This window comes from Rhea americana, unplaced genomic scaffold (assembly GCF_003343005.1).
Source record: "Rhea americana isolate MKP2758 unplaced genomic scaffold, rheAme1 scaffold_4, whole genome shotgun sequence".
Classification (NCBI taxonomy): domain Eukaryota; kingdom Metazoa; phylum Chordata; class Aves; order Rheiformes; family Rheidae; genus Rhea; species Rhea americana.
Genome location: NW_028186534.1, coordinates 420,307 through 442,020, shown reverse-complemented (window position 1 = coordinate 442,020; position 21,714 = coordinate 420,307). Strand labels below are relative to the sequence as shown.

Here is a 21,714-nt window from a genome sequence, read left to right as displayed (position 1 = left end):
CTCGATACAAAGTGTTTGGACTTAAATCTTGCAAAATGTACTTCCAGTCCCAAATTAGCTCCAGAAAAGAAGCTTCCTGCCTGCCAGCTTTACCCTATGACAAATAGCTTCTCTGTTTGCATGGGGGCAGAAATAGCAGAGGAAGAACAAGGAATTTTCTTCCTAGCAAATAAAAGAAGTTAGCTTCAAAGCTAGCTATTTCTATAGCATACTTGCTACTTTGTCACATTTGAGGATAACACACTAAAATTGAGCCACAGAGATACCACAGCTAGCGTTGCCAGCTCCCTAAACAGATGGCAGTGGCACAAGTGCAAGCTGGAAGCAGGTTCTGCAGCATCTATAAAACTGCATTCTTGTGGTGAAATTAGGCAGGGATGAATTATCTGTCTTGATACAATGCAAAATAACAGTCCTCTTAACAGATCCTGTCCCAGCAGCTATAATTACATCTTGGGCATTCCTTCGGCCTGTTCAAGCAGAGTCACCAGTGCACAGGGAGGAGGAAGAATGCCCCAGAAGGCAGCTCCAGAAGTAGGCAGATACATCTATGTGTTTCCTTATATGCAGGTAGAAGATGCTTCTGGGATGAGATGTTCCTGGTAGCTGCTGCTGCAGATCAGGTCAGGTTATGGCTGCTTTAACATATGCATCAGATTAGGGTCTGCCTCTGTCACTGTGCATCCATCTTGCACTAGAGAGGCAGCTCTGCAAAGACTGAACGCCACCCCCACGCTGCTCAGCACAGCTTGTGACAAGCCTGACCCAACAGATCATTCTGGTTCCCAGCAACAGAACACTGTTTGTGCACCGCTGCAATGATGGGATTTGCCTAGCTTTATGCCTTGAGCTTTGCTCTTCATGTTGCTGCATCTATAACCTAACTAACGAGCACTTAGGTTTAAAAAGACATCAACTTATGCATGTGTGACCTTTTACAAATGCTCACCTGATTTCTTTGTCTCCCCATGAGTAACACACAGAGAACATACAACACTTCCAGCTTATACATAATCTCATGCATGATCTTCATGGACTGGGGAAGCTGTGTTCGTGTTGAGGGGTTGGCCAATCCACTTTCATCTGAAGACTCTGAACAAGACGGCAAAGATGCGAGTCTGAGACAGTTTCAACAGGAAAGGATCTGTTACAGCTGCTTTTACATTCTGACAATGCATATGTAGGCCCAGAGTATCTGCTTGAATCCTCTTCTCAACAAAAATTAATAGTATACAACAAATAACCAATTTAAGTGTTAAATGCAAGAGAAGAGGAAACATAGCTGGAAGTTAGTTAGATAAAATTTAACTAAGTAATATTTCCACAATAAGCTAAACGTCACCTCCTACATGAAATAAGTAGATTATCTACATGAATACAGACAACCGTACCAGAAAGGACATGGCAAAAAAGATAATAAAAATAGTAGTGGGTTTTATCAGAAGCACTTACTATTACCATGCTTCCATTTCACAGCTCAATACCAGCGTCCTTAGGCCAGAGTTAAATGTTTTCATAGCTCTGCTCTAGAATTATATTGCTAAGGGCAGAAATAGGATATAACATGCCATGACACCAAGTGAAAAACATGACAGAAATCATGACTGACAAAGTAAAGAGGACTGAGCAGAACTTGTGAATTGCAGTTCAGAAAAAGAGTTAGCTCTTTACACAGTACCTAGGCTGTGAAATGCCTTAGCACAGTATAGCATGAATGCATTTTGAACCCACGTGAAAAAACTAACCAGGTAAGCACATGAAACAGAACAAAAAAAGTCCTCGAAGACTGAAAACAGACATCACCTTTGACTCAGAAATCCCTAAACCACAAGCCACTGGAGACTGAGACAGTATCCTAGGAAAGTACATCTGTATGTTTGCCAGGTAACTGATGTGGTGGGTCAAGAGTAGTGACCAAGCATATTCTACCTTTGAGAGTGCTCTTGTGAATTCTGTTTCTAACTGCTACGTGTTTTTCAGTTTCTACTAACTTTCAATAATTAATTGCTATACAACTGATGAAGTTGGATAATGAAGAGAGTTTTCTAAAGAAGCACAGAGGCAAAGATTTAGATGTCAAAATTTTGGGATAATTCTCATTCCGTTACGGAGTATTTTTGGTTAAATAAGGCAAATGCTACATCTTTGTAATACAAACGGTGAAGAAACAAACCAGACGTACAGTCCAAAGTATCTTCCTAAGGTTGTATCAACCCTTCCATACACTCCTATGGAACAATACATTTTTTCCCCAATTAGCTTGCTTAATTTTGCTGTAACTACCTCCCTTTTTAGAGAAGGGACCACTCGTTTAGCAAGAAGCAGACAAAACTAATTCCATCACCCTAAGTGTTAGAGAAAATGTTGGTAAAATAACTTACCGCACATGTCTGTTTTCTTCTGTATCCCTGGAAGATTAGCTCTGAGGATGCATAGCATTATAGTAAGTGTTATTTAGGTGTGAAAAGAGCATGGTTGCCTTGGGACATTTCTTTCCCTTTTGTTAACTTTAGCTCATGAAAACTAATCAGTGCTACACAAAAATAAAACAGAAGAGATACCTAACTGCTGATACGTTAGCCTTATGTGTAAGAGAAGGGATCAATATGAGGAGGAAGAAAAAGCAAGATGTAGTAGATACTGTAGTAGTAAAACAATGATGAGTTAACAGTAATTAGAAGAATGGAAACCAGATACCTGTGCTGCTCTGCTCTGCCTCTTCATTTGCCACTCTCATCAGCGCATCAAGCACAAGGGCATTGTCCAGCCAGGTGTACCATTCTTCTAACTCCTGGAGGAAGCTGGAAGTACCTGTAGTTTCAGACACCTTTCGTGTTGCCAGTTTGCATAATCGCTCAATGAAGCCTGGAATATTTAAAAGTGTAGCTGAAAAAGAAAAATAGTTTTATTATGACATAAGATTGCAAACATAGCATCATCAAATCCTCTGCACTACAAGGTCCCAGAACTCCTGTATTAGCAGCAGAGAATAGTAAACAGAAGCAATTTCCTTCTAGTTTAGAAGATCCAGAGAAAGAAGAAATCAGTCCACTTGCCCCAGCAAGGACTGGAACACAGTATATATGCTTTAGGCATTATTCAGTCACCACTAAACTAGTCTATGTTGGGTTGACACTGTAACAAAACCCATCCCATCCTACTGTAGCTACTTGTTTATGGTCAATTCCCCTTTGCTGGTCTGCTGTTTTCCAGCCCACGGTGAGTCAGATCAAGGAATTGATTCAGCTGAAAATTAAGCTGGTAGAAATAAGTAGCAGCCCTTGGAAGGGGGCAGCTTCACCTCTCCCTCTCCACAGGATGCCATCTCCTTAATTTTACCTCAGAGATGTTTATCTCATAGCTAACTGCACTAGTTCACTTCAGCAATGGGGCCGAAAGCTTCTTTTAAGTATTAGTTTCCTTAACTAGTTAATCAGAGAACAAAACAGCTGAAGAACAGATCACAGCAGCTCCAAGTGAGAAGGCTTTAATTGTCATGGAACTGCACACTAAGACACAGTAGTTCAAGGACACAGGTCACTAGTCTGCAGAATCTTGGTGTGTGGTAAGGCACTAGGAGCTATATTTTGTCCTAAATTTTTCACAGAATGACTGCATTACTAGAGCTTATTACAGATTCATGGTTAAGTCTTCACACTTACGCATACAGTAAACAAGGAACAAGGAATTTAGCCAGGAATGCTATGTGAAAGACTTGCAACACTGCCACTGGTATCATCTCAGTTAGCATGTGCAACCTGGTAAAGGCTTTGAAATGCAATATGCTTTACAGTTTTTGATGTAGTCTCTGATCGTGCAAACAAAAAATGAGATTAAATATTTGTTTGGCTCAGTTCAGCTCTGCAGGATCCAAGTTTATTCAGTTCAACTAATTTAAATTAAACTTTGTACCTGCACCTACATACTCCATTGCTCCTTAAAAGCAAGCATTTGTGATCACAGGGTAGAAAACAGTACATCTCCCACTTTAAAGTTTTCCAGCATTTGCCTGCTGTACTATGCTATCCATCTCTCACTGGATAATCTACAGATGACACACATAACAAATAGAGCTTTATTGTTCATGGCTAATGCAGAATGTGGCAATATGATTGTCAGAAGATGCGTGAGAACTCCAAATACCCTTTTTACACTCTATGAAACTGTTTGACCATAGCCTATGTACATGTCTAGATGCTAAAACAAAGCTCCTACTCTACTTTTACTTCATAAAAATTGAAACCAGGAGATTACATCTTTGATGGTACAAAGTTAAGACTATTGCATGCAAGAAGTACTTGGCAAAATAAGAAAATCCTCACTGTGCCCAAAGTTAAAGTTTAGATTAGACCCACATGTTTCCAAGGCTAACTCTCCAGTCAACAAGTCAACAATATGTATAAAATAAGATGACAAACTTATAATCATTGGCGTGGCAAAGGTAGGCAATATGACTAACATTAAACACTCCTCCTTGTTGATAAAAAGACAGACATCCTGCTCATGACAAAGCCACATAAAAATCACAGAAGGAACTGCCCAGACAATAACTGTGTTGCAGGCAATTTTAGTTCAGTACTGACAGAATATAAAACTGAAGGCTACCAAGTAAGCTTCATTAAAAGTAGTTTCTAGGAAATTGTTCAAGAAAACTAAATAAATACACATCCATCATAAGGAAAAACACTTATAGTATCCTCTAGAAACACACACCACAGATCTGACGCTGAGAGAAGGGAATGAAGTTTTACAGACTGTTTTGATTCTTCTACATTTATTCAATATAACAAATACCTTGATTAATTTCAGCTCGAGAAGGACCCAAGTTTTTTTTCTGCTGTGCATTTTTGGCAAGAAGCGTGTGCTTGTCATCACTTCCTGTGTCAAGTTCAGAAATTGTGACAGCAAGGATCCTGCAGAAGTTCGCAAGTTGCTGCTGATCAAAACTGGACACAAGGCTTGAAAGATTGGGAATATCATCCAGTTGTATCATCTCCTGGGGGAGGCAACATAATCTACTGTTTGAGTAAATCACACTAATGTTTATACAGGAAAATATCCACACATGTTGAAGGCCAGAGGGTTTTAGCTACAGCTCTTCCCTGGCAAAACCTGTGTGCTATTTCAATGTTACTAGCATAGAAGTAAACAGGCAATGACAAGTGAGGAGTCTGAAAACATCAGCGAATTTACAATTGATGTCACTTACATTTATCAGTTTAAGAAGCATAGAAATTCATATTTTAAAGACTTTTTAAGGACTCTGTGTTTAAGTAAATTTGGGGGGACTTTTCTTTAAAAAAATAATTCAATAGACTAATTGCATTCAGGTACTAAGAAGTTTCATTATTTATTTTCCAATTCTGTCTGTATTCGCTYTAAATCTTACAGAGATCAGAGCAGACTCCTGGATTTGTTTCCATACAATGATTTTCATCTAAAAATATCAGAAAGATGTTGAAGCCAATTTTCAGCAGAAGGGCATACAGAGATAAACTAAGTTGGTTTCTTACCTCAGCAAGTATAACATCCTCACATTTACTCTAAAAAAATAAGTTACAGGACCCTGACCCTTTCACAGAATGTTGCATAAGTACATTTAATCCATGGTTTTCCCATGGTTACACCTCCAATATTTTATTTGCACTTCAGGACACTAAGCTGTAACGACAGGGCATTTGACAGCCTGACAAACATTTCAGGGCAAGTTCAAAAATGTATTTTGTGCAGAAGACCTAAATGACCTGTTTCCCTCAGCTTACAGGAAACAATATCAAGTGTCTGAACTGTGATTAAAATTACTGATCCATTTAAATAGCCAAATTTCAAACAAGCTACAAGAAACAAGAATGCTAGCTCAGAATATTATTTTCACCAACTCTTCATAGATACAGGTGTATTTCTTCCACTGGTCTGAAAAAGCCACATAAATGAATTTAAAAAAGTAGTCTCAAACCTTTTTAACTCCTARGATATCTTCGATGAGAGTTGCAGTTTGTAGGAATGTCTTTTTGTTTGTCATCAGCGTAAACAGGAACAACACAAAGTCATTTCTTTCTGCCAATCGTCTTGTGACTCCTTCCGTCTAGAAAGAAGCAAGAATCACACATACACACACAGAAGGTTTTACAGATGATGTGTTATCTAATCAGCTATTCCTGAGACCAGGAAACATGTACTTTATAGTGACCAAAACTAACTACAATCCCTGTTTGAAGTTAACACAAGGCTTGCAGCAGCACCAGGCACCAGTATGAAAGGCTTCATCTCAGTGCAGAGTTGTTTATTTGCCTGAAACAAGTAAACACTGCATGCCTGGAAACACGTCAGAGAAGCTTGCTTCTTGTTTCTCATATGAATTACGACCAGCTCCATTTTACAGAAGTTAAACTCGGTCCCCAGATTCCTCCTGAACTGTTAGCACTGCTGTCAGCTGGGCAGCATCTATGCAACCAGAACCAAGCGCTGGCCTTAATTTATGTCAGTAACGAACCTAAAAGGTCACGACAGCAAGGCCACCTTTCATGCTCTGTTCTCTGCTGAGAGCTTGGGCAGTCCTTTCGAAAATTAATCGTATCTGCTTGCAAAGTTGTCTATTACATGACTGACTTTTTACCTATGCTCACAGGGCAATAGTTGAACTTAGATTCTTGCTGAATATTCAAACACAAGGATAAGAACAGTTAATGTGGACACAGAATATTCCTGTAATCCTGAACACATCTCTTTCAAAAGAGAGCACTATTTCTTAAGTGATTTAAGTCAAACAGCAGCCAGTCCATAAATTACACTACTTGTTCATTAACATATTATACTAGTCAAAATTTGCCTTGCCTTTAAAGAGCAACAACAAAAAAAAAACACTTATGAAGTCAAGTAAAAGTGTTCCACCTCTTATCCTTCCCATCCATGTATGAMTATTTATTACTGACAATATGGTCTATTAACACTCAAACACTCTAGATGGAGCTTTTTCAAAAAATCAACCTTAAGTCAGTAATTACTTTTTTTTTGTTGTTAATAAACAATGCTCCCTGGGTAATGACATAGTAATCTGTACAGTTAAGTAAATAGTCTAGAGGTTGTTCCTTGTACACATAATCCGAGGAATGTACTTTCAGCTTCAGATTTTAAAGGTGAGCTCAATAGGCTTTTAGCCCAGAACCTTTCCTCAGCACTGACCTCCCATGAATTAACTACTGAACTGATATTCAGCACATGAAATATTTGCACGGTAAAATTTAAAACACTTTGCCAGCACTATTATTGAACAAGTCAGGCAGAGTTGCTGCAGGCATACATTTCCACTTCAATTAAATTTCAATAGAACAAGACCTTAAATGGCTTTCCTGTGGGAACCCAGACAGGCAAAGAGCCAAACAAGAGGCAGAATTACTTAAGCTTGACAATATGCATAAAMCCCACAAATTACTTGAGTAACACCTCAAAATACAGAGTGGTTCTGTATTTAAGTAAAGAAATCTTAATGCAAAGTTTCAGAGTAGGTTTAAATTACGCTTAGAAGAACCTACGTTATCTTATCAATTGGCACACATAAAACTGACTAGCAAATGCTCTGGTCAAGCAGAAGAACATTTTTCCATAGCAGTTGTACTTACACATATGCACGTGTTGTACAGTATGCTCAAACAGTCTTTGATGAGGTCATCGCTTACTGTAAAGAAAAAAAAAAAACAGTCATCCATTAGCCACAAGCTGCCAAAGAAAACTAACATCCACATTAGTGAGATAAATAGCTACGAAATCAGTGAACACTTCCGGCTAACTGCTTGTTCAGATCACATCTGCTGATACTTTAAAGGGTAAAAAAACAACAGAGGAAGAATCACTCTATACCTGCCCTATTCACATACTTTCTTTCAAAAATATCTCTATCACGACTGCCTAAAACCTCAGGAAGAGATGTATTTGTGGTATAACGCACTTCTTAGTCATACACAAACTGTGTAAACATTATTTTATTTTAGGAAGAAAAAATAAACAAAAATCACTGCAAATCAACCCAAAAAAGCTTTTCAATATGAGAAACTGCTGTGGGAATATTAGTTCCAATTACTGAACACGGAAAAACAAAAAAAGTCTTTAGTCCATGCAGTTTTCTCCAGGCAACATCAGGAACTGATAGAAAAGCTTTCATCCTCATTTACATCCAGCACTTTCATATTTAAAATGTAGTTTCATTACAGATAGAACATACAATAGATTTCTCTAGCCCAAGTTCAAGTTACTTTACCTTTCAAGTTACCCACCTGAAGGTCATAGAGTGTACCATAACATTTCCCTTCCTCATAAGGGTTGTAGGCAACCAGCAGAATCACAGACAAGAGAAATGAAAATACTAAACCAAAGCTGTTCCAGAAGGAAAGCTGCACTGAAGCAAATGCTCCCCATTAGCAAGTTTTCCTTGTAACATTTTGGATATTACTAATCACTATGACTAGCTGAGGAAGACAGTATACTTTTTATTATTTCACAATTTCTACCACTCCTGTTACACTAACAGTATTTCATGGCTTATTGTTAATAATTGTTAATAGTAGCTATAGGCCCAGTAACAACAGAAGTTTCTAGTGACTGCAGATTTACTGCACTGAGAAAGATGCATTACATTGAGAGCATGAAGATTCCCGAACTGCACTTTGTAAAGAGTAACTATCCTAAATCCCATCATGAATCAGTACTGCCGAAAATAAAGAAACCAATGATTTAAGAACAGAAAACTGCTGGTATAGAAAGGAAAAAGATCAGAAAAATAGAATAATTCCTGTTTGAAGAACAACACAAGGCAAGAATGAAGAAAGGTAAAGTATCTATTCACTTACTTTTCTGTTTCTTTTTCTGTGTAATAAGAGTTGGTCTCATGAGAATTTCTACTAAAAGCTGTAATAACAAGATAAAAAATTAAGGGAAGAATCAGTGTGATACTAATAAATTTTAACTTGACAGTGAAAAATCCAAGCTTAGTAGACTCTGCTGAAATCACTGATATAAACGATAGAAGCTCTATAATCAACACCTCCTGGTATAAAAATCGCATTGATAAAAAACAATTGTATTTATCCAGAAGAAAGCATAGTATTTGTATACAGTCCCACTGGCAAGTTTTTAAGAACTTGAGTCTGCAGAGAATAGAATTTCATATGTGCCTAGACAATAAAGATGACTATCACATCTTCCARGCTTGTGAACCTTCAGCAATAATCTGCAAAGATGCATGAACTTTGGCAAATTCTCCCTAAATCTTGCTGGGCTTCAAAATATATTTCAGGTTCAGATGTAACAGAACTTAGTTGTTCCAGATTTTAATTTCACCAGCAAATGGCAAAACAGTGTTTGTGCACATGCACATTACATGTATACTTGTTTATACATATTTAAAGTTTGTGAAGTGTGATCTCATTTCATTTTAAGAAATATAGCAGCCAGGCTCCTCAACCTAGGGCTACTGTTCCAATAGACTTAGAACCGATCTTTACTTGTTCTAGCCTATACCATTACTTTGACCCAAGGTAGTGTTCCTACATAGTTAAAAGTGGTAGCTAGCCACTAGAAGGAACTGATGATTCTAGAAAAAGTATTAAAAAGACCCTAGTTTAAAATTCAACTGAAAACAACTAAAATAGTGTAAAGTATTTCGCACTTCCAGATCATGCCACCAATAACTTAACCACACTTTACACCTAGTTTTCCATATTCTTTCTCAACTTAGCTTTATTCTTCTTTTAATGAATGACCTTCTCAGACACAGAGGAAAATATAATACTGGAGACACTGCTTATATTTTAAATGCTGTCAAATGCACAGCATGGGCAACCTGAAAGATAAAGATACATTTTAAAATAATACTATAATATTTGTAGAATCAGCAGGGTAGAGCAAAATGACTGTAGCACTAGTGCAGTGCTCATATTAAAGGTTTAAGTTTTAGGAGGAGAATGCATACCTCAAGACTAGGTATCTGAGATACATCAGAATGCATATATGTGCTCAGGAGGTAGGCAACCTGCACCTTCCCCAGGGAAGACACCAAGTCAGGCTTTGAAGGATGGTAGTAGCTGCAAAGATGTCTTTGGCTCTGCTGCGAAGTACATCTTTTATATAACTACTTGGTGCACGTTTTTCTTGGTCAACGCTATAATCACAATGCATTTATCACCTTATACTTGCAAAACTGGTATTCGTGCTTCTCATACATACTCTCAGAGCCCAGACTGCAGTGGTGCAAGACATTCCTAGCAAATGGCTTTCTTCACCCATCCTACCAAAACCACAACAGGAACACAGCAAGAAGTGCACAAGTCCAAGGATAGAAAAAGAACAGGAAACAGGGTGTCCCACTTGTCCAGAAAGAGCAGAAAAGGAGTTAAGGGATCTTATTTCTTGGACCAGGTCAGCATTCATGATCAAAGTTCATGAGGTTCATGTACCAGATCATGCATTTGTATCGTCAGGCAATATATTATCCATAGAAGTGGAGAATATATAAACCTGCTTTTGTTCTTCCTTGATGTAAAGGCTGTCTGATTCTGAAAATATTTTAAAGAATATACTATTATACATCACAGTGTAAGGAGTACACTGCAAATTCACTGTCCTTCAAACTACTACTGCTTCACAGCTTAGAACACTGCAACAAGGAATCAATAGGTGGCATACACAGAACTAGCAGATTACAGATTACTTGCCTTTCCAGTCCTAGAGTATGATTTTCAAGAACACAGCATTGACTTAAATACTGTCCCAAAATTAAGTTCTACCACTGCCTTTAATCAGATCAAACCCACCTGTATCAGCCAAATCTTTGGCTATAGCACCAGGTAATTAAGAACAGGGATATCTGATATTTCAAAAGCTTGGGAGAAAACAGCTTGCTTTGTTTCTCATGTCACCTTAATAGTCTCTAACCTGAAAAAAATGGAGGGAAAAAAACACCCACCCACTTATTTAAATATGAAACAAAGTAATTTTCTGTGCATTCTTATGGGAAAAGTACTTCCACAGGAAGCATCTTTATTTCCATTTAGAAATAAAAAGTATTATTTTAAATATGTTCTAAATTGCTTGAGTAGCTGAAGATTTTGTCCTCAATTAACAGGATACTAGCAACTGAACCAGCGTTCATTTCAAACCAACATGCTCTGCATACAAGCTTTACTGAAATAAAGACATACCAAGTGCCACAAGATGGAAGTAGGGAAGAGACTCAAGTATAGTTCGACAAAAGGAATTAGCCAATTAGTCCATTTAAAAACATGAATTTTAATTCTAATGAAAGTCGAGATCCCAGTGTCTGTCATCATAAAATTGAGTTCACTTGTATATTTGGGTAATGTAGATTTAAAACAAACAAAAATTGCTAAAACGTCAGCATATAAATCCAGCAGTTGTTTAAAAACACTTCCATAGATAAGGTAGTAGTGCATGCCAACAATAAACACAGCCTTGCTTAGAGAATGCCTTGCTGCATTAGTTTACTTAAAACACACAAATCCTTCTGTGGAAGTGAAATTCTCTGTGCTCTTGCAGTGGATCTAGTATTTAACGACACAGACAGAAATCACGTGAAGCTGCTCTCACTGAGAAACTAGACATCTTGCTTTTAAGTTACAAGCAGAGTACGTGAAGAAACAATCAGGTTTTTTATATCTTATAGGAAAAGAAAAAGCATCTTGCTTTTGATGATGTAGCACCTTGAAAAATATACCTTTCTTTTTTTCATTTTGATTAACAGAAGCATGCACATTTGTAACATCAAATCAGTAAAACAAATTTGTAGCTTGTATTTTGAAGCTTCAAGAGTTTCAAATACCTCCTTAACAGACTGCTCAATGGTATAACTATAATGCAGAAGCTTTTCAGGTATCTTGGGGGGCAGGGGGGAGCACACACTTACATCAACTCCTCCAAATAAGTCAAATGTGTACGTGTTTGGGAAAGTGGATTCTTGAGCAGCTTTTCTATCTTCTGTGACAAATGCCATGGCTTCCATTGAAAGAAGTGGAGAAATTTCCTGCATATAGTAAAAACACAAGTTTCAAAAAGAAAACTATTCCCCAATACAGATGCAACTGTCTGACTATTTTTGTGACCTAGTGAATAATCAATTATATACATTCCTAGCTTTCACTACATCCAATTCACAGATACTGTCACACAATTTCAAAAATTTTAGAATATGATCACATCAACCTATACAGAGAGTAACAACAAAACGTTTTTGCTTCCAGCAAGATCAGTATACACAGTACCTTAAGGATGCTTTGGCACTGGGAGAAATCGCTGTTTGGGTGACTTTGCTCATACAACTTTTGCAATAGTAAGGGAATCCCATTCCATTTTGCTTGTTTATCTCTTTCCTTTAACAAGGCCTCTGTGATCTGCAATGAAAAAAATACAATATACTTGTGTCCCATGCTTCACACTCAAGAATACCAACTCATAAATTATATCCCCTCAAAATATTAGTATTAGAATACCACAGAAAAATAGTTTATTGCAGACAGTACCACTATAAAATCCAGTACCTTTTTCCATGTGACAATTTATCCAGCACTGGTAGCTGCATAATCTTACAAACGGACAAAGCATCTTAACCAGGATACCTCTTGAAGTGCAGATATCATTTAAAGTGCTTAATCTTGTTCCTTTTTTTGATACTGATCATATATTTTAATGGGACATTAGTCTCTAAACACTTCCATCACTAAAGCTGTGATTTACTGACACTGACTGACACATCAAAAATTACACTAGCCTAAAACAGAGAGAATACTGAAGATGTAAAAACTTCATTACTTTGTTACATGMAACCAGTAATGAACATTTTCTCAGACAAGTCCCTGAAACTGGTACTAGTCTTAGCAATGGCTCAAAACACTGAAGATTTAAAAGCTGCTTCAGAAGAACATGTCAACAATGCAGCGCAAATTTCGTCTGTAGTCTTGGCTGGTTATATAGGAGATTGACAACTAAACCAGTAWGAAAAGAACACTGGCGTTATCATCTGGGAAGCTGCCTGCAATCACACACACACACACACAACACCCATGCACCAAAYTTAGCACCTGTGAAAAAGTTTTTGCAAACTTTCTCCAGCTCTCCCCCTCCTCTCCAAAATATAAAAACCCTTCTCAATATTAATCACAATATTTTATATTTGAAAAAAAAAATCAAGTAGCAGCAAAAGACTAATGAATATTTTGCTTAGAGTATCCAAGAATCCCTGGCAGGTATTCTGAAACCTAAACATCTCCAGGTTGCTTCCAGCAGATGCTGTAAAGCATCAACAAGGTTCAACAAAGTTCATCATCTACTTAAAGGTGACCAAAATTTAACCTCCTTCTTTCTCACTGCATCTTCATCAAAGGAGTTAGTTGAAGTGTGRTGCTAATAATGCCAAGGTCACGRGTTCGATACCTGAATGGGCCACTTGCTTGAGGGTTGGACTAGATGATCTCCAGAGGTCCCTTCCAACCTTACCAATTCAGTGATTCTATACCTAGATCAACACTGGAATAGGGGTTWATCCTTGTACGGAAAGGTAAGGTGACAATAATTGCAGTTAGCAAAATTTCCCGGGGGTTTTTACAAAGTTTTTTTTTTCCCCCCCCCCCCCCCCCCCCCCCAAAAAAAAAATCCATAGCAAGACTGCAATTTAAGTCGGAATTTATGGATTTTCTCTTAGACCTAAACATTCAAGCTGCTCTCATCCTGTATCAATCACTCCTTTAATCTTTTCCAGTTAACTTGTGTTGTTTCCTTTGCAGTCTACTTAAATGTTCATTGTTAACAGTTAACACCCAGGAAGTCTTGCTGTTTACTATTTCAATCAAGGCATCCTTCTCAGCTATACAGGAGTGTACAATTCCAAAAGKTCATTCAGTACTGACTAAACTACTATATGCAAATATTTCTAATTGCTGACTGAGAATTTAACTGTCTCTCTCTCTGACTGTAAGRCTGCATACAGGATGATCAGGACACTGATGCTCACACATCAGCTCAGACTGGYAATTTAGCTCCTATGCATCCTCTTGTCTTCTTCCCAAATTCCCAAATACTTAGGGCTCCTCTCCTGATGAAATAAATGCAAATCTTTTGAACAGTTATGGTTAACTAAAAACTTCAAGGCTCTGAAATATCAGTCTTCCTTACTGCAAGGAGCGACTGGAGGCAGTAYGAACAAACTCGGGACAACTTCTCTAATTTAACTTTTTCTGATTTCCTACTTCTGAATAAGATTAATCAACCAGCATTGTTGGTGAATGACACAGAATTCTTTCTAAGGAGACTACCCTTACGAGAATTACCAGAACAGAAACAGAAAGTCAAAATGGCCTCTCATCATTTCAACTGAGATTAATGAGACAGTTCCTTTAAAGTCAGAAGCTTCTACTTCTCCCTATAATACGCAGCACAAAAAAAAAAAAAAAAAAAAAAAAAGCAAGAGGAACTCTATCACTACGCCATCTCCGGTGTGGGAGGGGTAGAGAACCCCATGAGCTGCAGGAAGAACAAGATTAATTGCTGGGTAAAGTGCAAAGAATGCACAGCAAAATGCCAGGGAAAGAGTCCAACTATGCGGTTCCAACCGATGTGAAAGATACCACATTCAGAGATGACGTGCATGGCTGCAATCTGAGATTCCAGCGGCGCCGCTCAGAATTCAGTACCCAAGTGCTCTCCGCTAAAACCAAATGCTCTTAATCACTGTTAAAAACTTGTTCGGGCTTATCATTTGATTTGTTAATCATATCTACGCTTTTTGGATTGCGGTAGGATCCATCTCCATTCTCATTTCTATACCAACAGGTCTTCCTTGCCCTTCAGCAAACTCCGAGATGTCACTCGCCTTAATCCGCAGAAAACATTCAGAACTCAAATTCTGAAAGACTGAAGCAAATGTTTACTTGCTCTCATCTTCTCGTGACTGCTTTCAAAAAAGTTTCTATCTCCCTCTCTCTCGATTTAACACATGCCTTTGGTTTCATTACTAGCTCTAGTTTGTGGTCCCTATTCTGTGTTTATGAGGCTACCATGGCTCTGAATATTTCCATTGTGGTGGGGGTGGTATTTGCCAATGCAAAGATTTTGGATGCTGTTGAGGGATTGAAATCCAATTAAATTCTATGGAGCCGTCTTTGTTTGCAGCCATTTGGGGTTTAAATATGCATCTTGTGATTTCCGTAAGAGCAGCTAGTTAATAGCTTTCATATATAAGCAAAGTTAATTCCTTTCTTGCTCTTTTTAAGCAGATACTAGTGAATGGTCATCAAAATTAGCACTAGGCCTCTGGGGCCCTCTCTCTTCGACATTTATTTAGTTTCATCTCACCCAAATGAGACAAGTCCAGTCTAACACCAATTTCACAGAACATTTCTTCACTTACTGAATGGCTCTGGATAAAACTTCTGGATTTAAGACATTATCTAACAAGAACAGGAGGTTGCAGAAGCTCAGCTGGAAATGGTATCAATAAAACAAAGGGTCTACCTAACAGACGGCTGCAGGGATTACAGCTGCCATGCCTTACTCGCGTTAGAAAGAGAAGAGAAAGGAGTAAGTACCAATTATGGAGAAAACTTAAGTATCAAAATTTCCCTACCACCTAGTTAACTGAACTGGTACAAAAAGCAAGACATCACACAGTCATTTCTCAGAAGTTTGCCTTACAGGTTCCAAGTTTTGAAATATAAACCAAGAAACGTTGGGACTGGCATGTTATGGCCCTCCTGAACATGTTATACTCTCAAACAACAAGGCACAAAGCTTTCAAACTACCTAACATACAGTCCAAAAAGGTCTGTACTAATGCCAATTTTACATTCACAGTTTACTGAATGCTGTTCATCAGTCAAGCCTAACCAGATATTAGTCATCTCCCCCTGCTCCAATTGTGCTATGGAAGCTGTGTCAGCACGGTTTTGCTGGAAGGGCAAAGACTTTTGAGAGGATTAAAGTATAAAGCTAAAATGTGTCATCAAGCCCATGCAATGTAGAGCAGACACAGTGCTTTTCTCTTTAATGTCTTCCAAGTCTTTCTCACTGCTCACTATAGGAGAGTACTTTAACATAGTGTTTTCTGAGAAGCTGACGTTTCAAAAGGCAAAAATACGAACTCAGGTTCCCAAGCATCCACCACTAAAGGATTCATTTTGTGATGTGTCTTAATTGTAAAGCCTATCATTTGCATTTTWTTTAATTCAATTTTTTCATGGCATTAAGCTAGAGCAAAAGATCTTTAAGGGAAAAACTGAGTTTCCAGTCTCAGCACTTTTCATGACCGCTTTTTAAATATATATTCAAAGGTTCTGGTAGTTTAAGAAGGAAAAAAACAGAGGCATAGGATTATGGTTCTCAAGAAACAGATACAAGTGCAGGTACATACTTTAAATAAAACCAAAGCCCTTCCATATCCTTTCCTTCAAACCTTTTAGCCCATGCCTCTAAAACAAGAAACTGTAATATTTGCGCAATGAAATATTTGCTTCCTAAGTTATTATTGCTCCCCAAAATATTAGCCTTTGACACACCAACAGAAAAATTRTTCAGTATTTTGAGGTGTTCTCAGTCATCTCTGTTCATTTTTACATTTTCCTTTTCAGTCACTAATGGATACGCATCAGTCTGGCTAAGTTCTCTTTCCTCACATAACTTTTCAAAAAAAAAAAAAAACTACAATCAAGGCAAAAGCCCCCAGAATTATTATTTTAACACGACAGCAGTGTACAGAAATAAAACTGCAGGACTATAAAGTGATTCTGAAAAGTATTTAAAGGGAGAAGCAGTGAGCTGCTACTTTGCAACCATGGAATAGTGTTGCCAGTTATGAACAGTCTTTTACATGTAGCTTTGAGTCAGAAGCTCTAAACAGGTGATATTAAGCTGGGGAGAAGTTCATATAGGAACAYCTGCCCCCAGTCCTTTCTCCCTGTAAGGGAGACCTGAACTGATAGAYCCCTCAAGTGTGAGGCAACTTTCTCACTTTTTTACTACTATTTCCACATTCCCTTCAAGTTTGKATTGAATCTGTCATTTTTTCCTCCTGACAACCTGAAAGCAGAGCTTCATTCCCAACCAAGAGACATGGCATCCTAGGACACAACCTGCATTAGCTTCTATCCAGGTCTCTAATCTACATCTCCAAAGCTCTGCTATCTGATAGCCACCCAGGCAGTCTTCTCCAGGATTGGAGCTGCTGATGGTTCCGTATTCTCTGAAAACTCCAGACATTCATTGTGATTCTGACAACTGAACTCTTGTAGTTACTGAAGTCTCTCTGATGAGCTAGTTGTACCAGGGAAAACCTCAATCACAAACTCCCTTTACAGGTTACACTTTGAAATCTCCTACCATGTCACTAGTTTTCAGGGTTACAAACRGCCAAATGCCTTAGCACTTGAGCATTTTGCTTTGTATTTCCTTTTTAGTGGCTAACCATTGCCACAATTCCCAAACAACTGCTCCACCCACTAGCACCAGAGGAACAGCTAGTCTGTCAGAATAAAGACAAGGTCTCAAGAAAASCCAGTGTTTGAGAGCAGAACAACTCCAAAATAGATCACACCAGTAGTTCTTCAGCATCAAGGAAACCACAACAGAATAGGATGGGCTCCTGACACTTGTTTTCGATCTTACGCTCAGAGAAAAAATAAATAAATATAAAAAATTATATTAACTCATCAGTGATTACTCTTTTCTCAGTGCTGCCTAAAAAGTTTCCTTTACGACTCATGTTGAAGAAAAATAAAATTYGTAGGGGTATCTTAGAAAAATCAAAGGTAAGAAGTCATCACAGGTACAATAGGTTTTTTTCCAACTCACCTTTAGTCAAGCAAAATAAAGACCACTGAAGTCTATCACTAGCACTTTTTAGCGTTTCTAGGACGTGACAGATGTCTGCTCCCAGCTGCATAAAAAGTATGTCCAGGCTTTCTGATACTAGTTAGCTGTCCTCTGCTGAAGATACACAAGCCTGCTAAGACCAATACAATTAGGCCTACTAAAGTGGATTATATTCACATGATTTTTTTAAAAAAGGAGAAAACAATATTACTTAGAAAATAAAATATTTCCTAATATTTTAGGAAAACAAGAGCTAGAAGGAAAACTATTGCAAACTGCTGATAACCTATAATGGTAAGACCYGGAAATTTATATGTTTGAGGCAGAAAATGTCTTCCTTTCACAGACAGGTTTTTCAGAGTAGATAYGGACTATACTGCTCAGGGAAGCCATTTATTCCTCGGAATAACAGATCATGAAATACAGCTGGAAAAACTGACTTTTTTTTCCCCCATTCTGATCATTTCAGCTAAGCCTTGGCAATCTTGAGAGAGTGAGACACCAGTGCTGATCTGTTCTTGGGACCACACCAGAATCAAAACACCAGTTTGCCAACAAACACTGGCTAATCCATTATTACAATTTTGTTTACAAGGATTCATGCAGCTATACCTAAATGTTTTCTAGTTTCACACTATATTCATACTTTTAACAGTTGGCTTGCACCAGATGAAGTGTGTGCCCTTTTGCTAAGAGGATAAACTCCTGTTTTGAGCTTGATCAGCTGCACCAAAATGTTTCTTTGCCTTCATTCAACTGTAATGTAAACCCCTTCAGGTCTTATTTACAATGTCTGTGTGCATGCAACAAAACTGTGCCAGGAAAGGGAATAGAGACCAGCCAGTTTGCAAGCAGTATCTTTCATTATTACGAAATATGTGTTGCTTCTGGAAAGTTGCTCTGCTTCTAGTTTACTAATATYCACAAACACCTTTTCACATGATCTGTACTCAGTACTAGGGCAAACCTTGATACAAGGTTGTGTAATCTGACACTAATAGTTGATGCTTGTATAACGGGTGGCAGCTGATGCTAACAATAGGGCAAAAATTGATATATTAATAGATAATGGAGATATCTACTAACATCTGTTTTACTTATCAATCTTATAATTATTAATAATAAGGCAAACAGAACAACCAAAAAAACAGCTGTGGCTGCTGCTAGGTGAGTACAGCAAGAACCCAAGACAAGCAGATTTTAGAGATCTAGCTGGCCTCAAAACTGCCATATGATCAGTGGCTGTTGTTGTCAAAAATATTTTTATATGTCCTGCTAAGATCAGATGAGTGAACTTTCAGGTGCATATCTGAGAAAAATTATCCTTACCAAYCCAAGAATGAGCCCCTGCTTTCCTTACACAAAAAAAGAATTTGAGATCATCTAGAAAAAAGCAATTAGGACTTCATTCAATAAGAAATACCACAGTTGCCCACAGAAGAGTGCTAGCTATCTCCCAGAAATCAGCTATTGAAGTACAGTGACAATACCGTGCAATAACACTACTTAGATGGCATGCATCAGAATTCAGAGAGATTTAGGAAGACTCTTCTTTGTTAAGACCTTGAAAACAGCTTCTCCTCTTTGTACTGTATCAGAGATGCAGTCCACATGGCACTCGACCCAAAGCTTCCTTACAAAGGACAGGAAGAAAGATCTGGGAGAACATTCCCCCGACTTGTTCTGCCAGACCCCAACAGAGCAGTTTGGAAAGTTGATCTGCTTTCAGGTATTTCACGAGCAGAATGAGTTGAGCCTCTTAAGAAAGGGCTACCATGCTGCTACTGAGGAGTCAACAGCAGGAAAATTATAGTCATTCTGATAAAAATARAAATTAATGAAAAGTATCTGGGACTGCCTTGGACTTCTTCAAAATTACATCATAGTCTTTTATATTTTGATCTTCTACAATTAAAAAGAAGAAAAAACACTTCAAGGTAAAAGTACACAAATATATTTCAAAATGAACACTGCACCCAGTAAACATTTCACTGAACTTATTTACAGAGTAAAACAAATCACAGCTTCTAAAACACACTACTCACTTTAGCAACATTTATCAACTTCTTGACACGATRGTTCAGCACACTTACTTGCTTCAATGTCTCATATGTCCCATCTCCAAATAGAGACCCACAAACACACACTGGAGTCAAGTGCAGAATTCCCAAATGTCCTTAATCTGCTGCTAAGTTCCAGAGACATTATTTTTACAAAGTTCAAAGCCAGCCAAGGAGTTAATTTTTTCCTCAGTGCAAGTAATTTAATGACGTATTGCTACACACTTTCCAAGCACTGGGAAGTCTAGGCGTCCAAGCCTTAAATCTCTCCTTGCAGCAAAGCAATATTGGAAATAYATTAAAAACAAACAAACCAACAAAAAGCCCCCAAACCCTGAACATAGCCATTACAAATAGGATGTAATGGGCAGATGTTTCCTAAGTTACTGCACAAGTAGTCATTTTCTTCTTCAGTTGTTTCAAACAAGCCATAAAAACTCCAAATAAAAATATAATACCACTGCACTTCTGAAGGAAATCAAAGCCCACAGTCAAGGTCCCATCSAAATAGATAACACTGGTGCACAGTGTATTGTTACAGGCTTTTCTCACTGAAATTGCTACAGTTATGAGGGAAAGCATAGGCAAGTGTGTGGAGGTGGACAGGAGAGTTAGCGAAACACGGTACCATTGTGACTGTATCCCCTACACATTCCTAAAACAGTTCTGTGGAAACAGCTTATTTTAAAATAGACAACATCAGGGCTAAAGTTATGTAGATTATTTGCTTTTCTTAAAACTAAGAACTAAACTGGTACTTGAGCGAGCAGTATGATAAGGACAAAAGAGCAATTAAWAATGACCTCCTGCTCTTTTACCTACCAAACCTACAGAACTATACATATTTATTTAGATGAACAAGTCTTCTCTTGGTAATTGATCTGAACCCTTGTTAATGGAGGAAAATACTCTGTTGCTTGCACTAATGCACAAAGAAATCCTGTTATTCTATCTCAACCCTTTAAATATACTTGAGCTCAACAAATCACTGTCTAAATACAAGCCCTTTATCTCCTCTCTAGTTTTCAAATCTTTGCATTATTTTATATTTAACCTATAAAATAAGTGCCACTTACTCTTCACAAAAAGTAATTAGCAGTTAGGCATCCGTGGGCAGCTTCTCAAAAAGCCAACAAAAAGCATGGACTATAGACAAGAATCTAGGTTAACAAGCCGATTTCACTTCTCAGTATTTCCCAATRTCATCAGCTGGGAAATATGATGATTTTGAATGGAGCTGGAAGCATTTCACRGAAAACCACCAGCAGAAAACCTACTCCATTTCAGAGCTAAAGGTTTCCTGAGCCGTAACGCTGTGAGGCTGCATTTGCCAATCAAGTACGCTTAAATTTCAACGCTGGGTTCAGTTCCAGTTTCAGGTGGACCTTCTTTTCTTCGCCTCACAGTCCCCACCAGCAGCCAAGGCAACACCAGAAAACGGCTCTCCTACAGCATGGCAAACGCTTGCCCTGCTCCACAATCTTCCTACAGAAAGGTGGGCGACAGGAAAGAGGGAAAGCGAGCAGAAAGACACAGGGCATTTTTCTTCTCCGGGAGGCTGCAGGCCCATCGCTGCAGCGCCTGGCCCGACACCGGGCTGGCGGRGAAGAACGGGGAGCTCGGGAGCGCTCGGCGCCAGAGCCGGAGGCCGCCTTGCCGGCTGCTACTCCGAAACACAGGCTCGGCGGCAGGCGCCGCTCGGCCGGAGCTCCGGGAGAGGCCCGGCAGCCCCGAGCCCCGGCCAGAACGCCCGCCGGCGGTGCCGCCGGAGCGGGCCGCGCTGCGAGGC

At 38.5% G+C, this 21,714-nt stretch overlaps 1 protein-coding gene across 5 annotated transcripts in view; it reads right to left on the bottom strand.

Moving 5' to 3' along the window:
• The window catches only part of TRPC4AP (transient receptor potential cation channel subfamily C member 4 associated protein), a 43,031-nt gene that overhangs the window by 15,379 nt on the left and 5,938 nt on the right, over window positions 1-21,714 (bottom strand). For all 5 annotated transcript variants that reach the window (XM_085313911.1, XM_085313913.1, XM_085313912.1 and 2 more), the window contains 8 exons: window positions 12,270-12,398; window positions 11,915-12,031; window positions 8,844-8,901; window positions 7,620-7,675; window positions 5,957-6,085; window positions 4,795-4,996; window positions 2,698-2,886; window positions 950-1,092 (listed from right to left, as the gene is read on the bottom strand). In XM_085313911.1, the coding sequence (XP_085170037.1) occupies window positions 950-1,092; window positions 2,698-2,886; window positions 4,795-4,996; window positions 5,957-6,085; window positions 7,620-7,675; window positions 8,844-8,901; window positions 11,915-12,031; window positions 12,270-12,398 (1,023 nt within the window). The remainder of the gene's footprint in view (window positions 1-949; window positions 1,093-2,697; window positions 2,887-4,794; window positions 4,997-5,956; window positions 6,086-7,619; window positions 7,676-8,843; window positions 8,902-11,914; window positions 12,032-12,269; window positions 12,399-21,714) is intronic.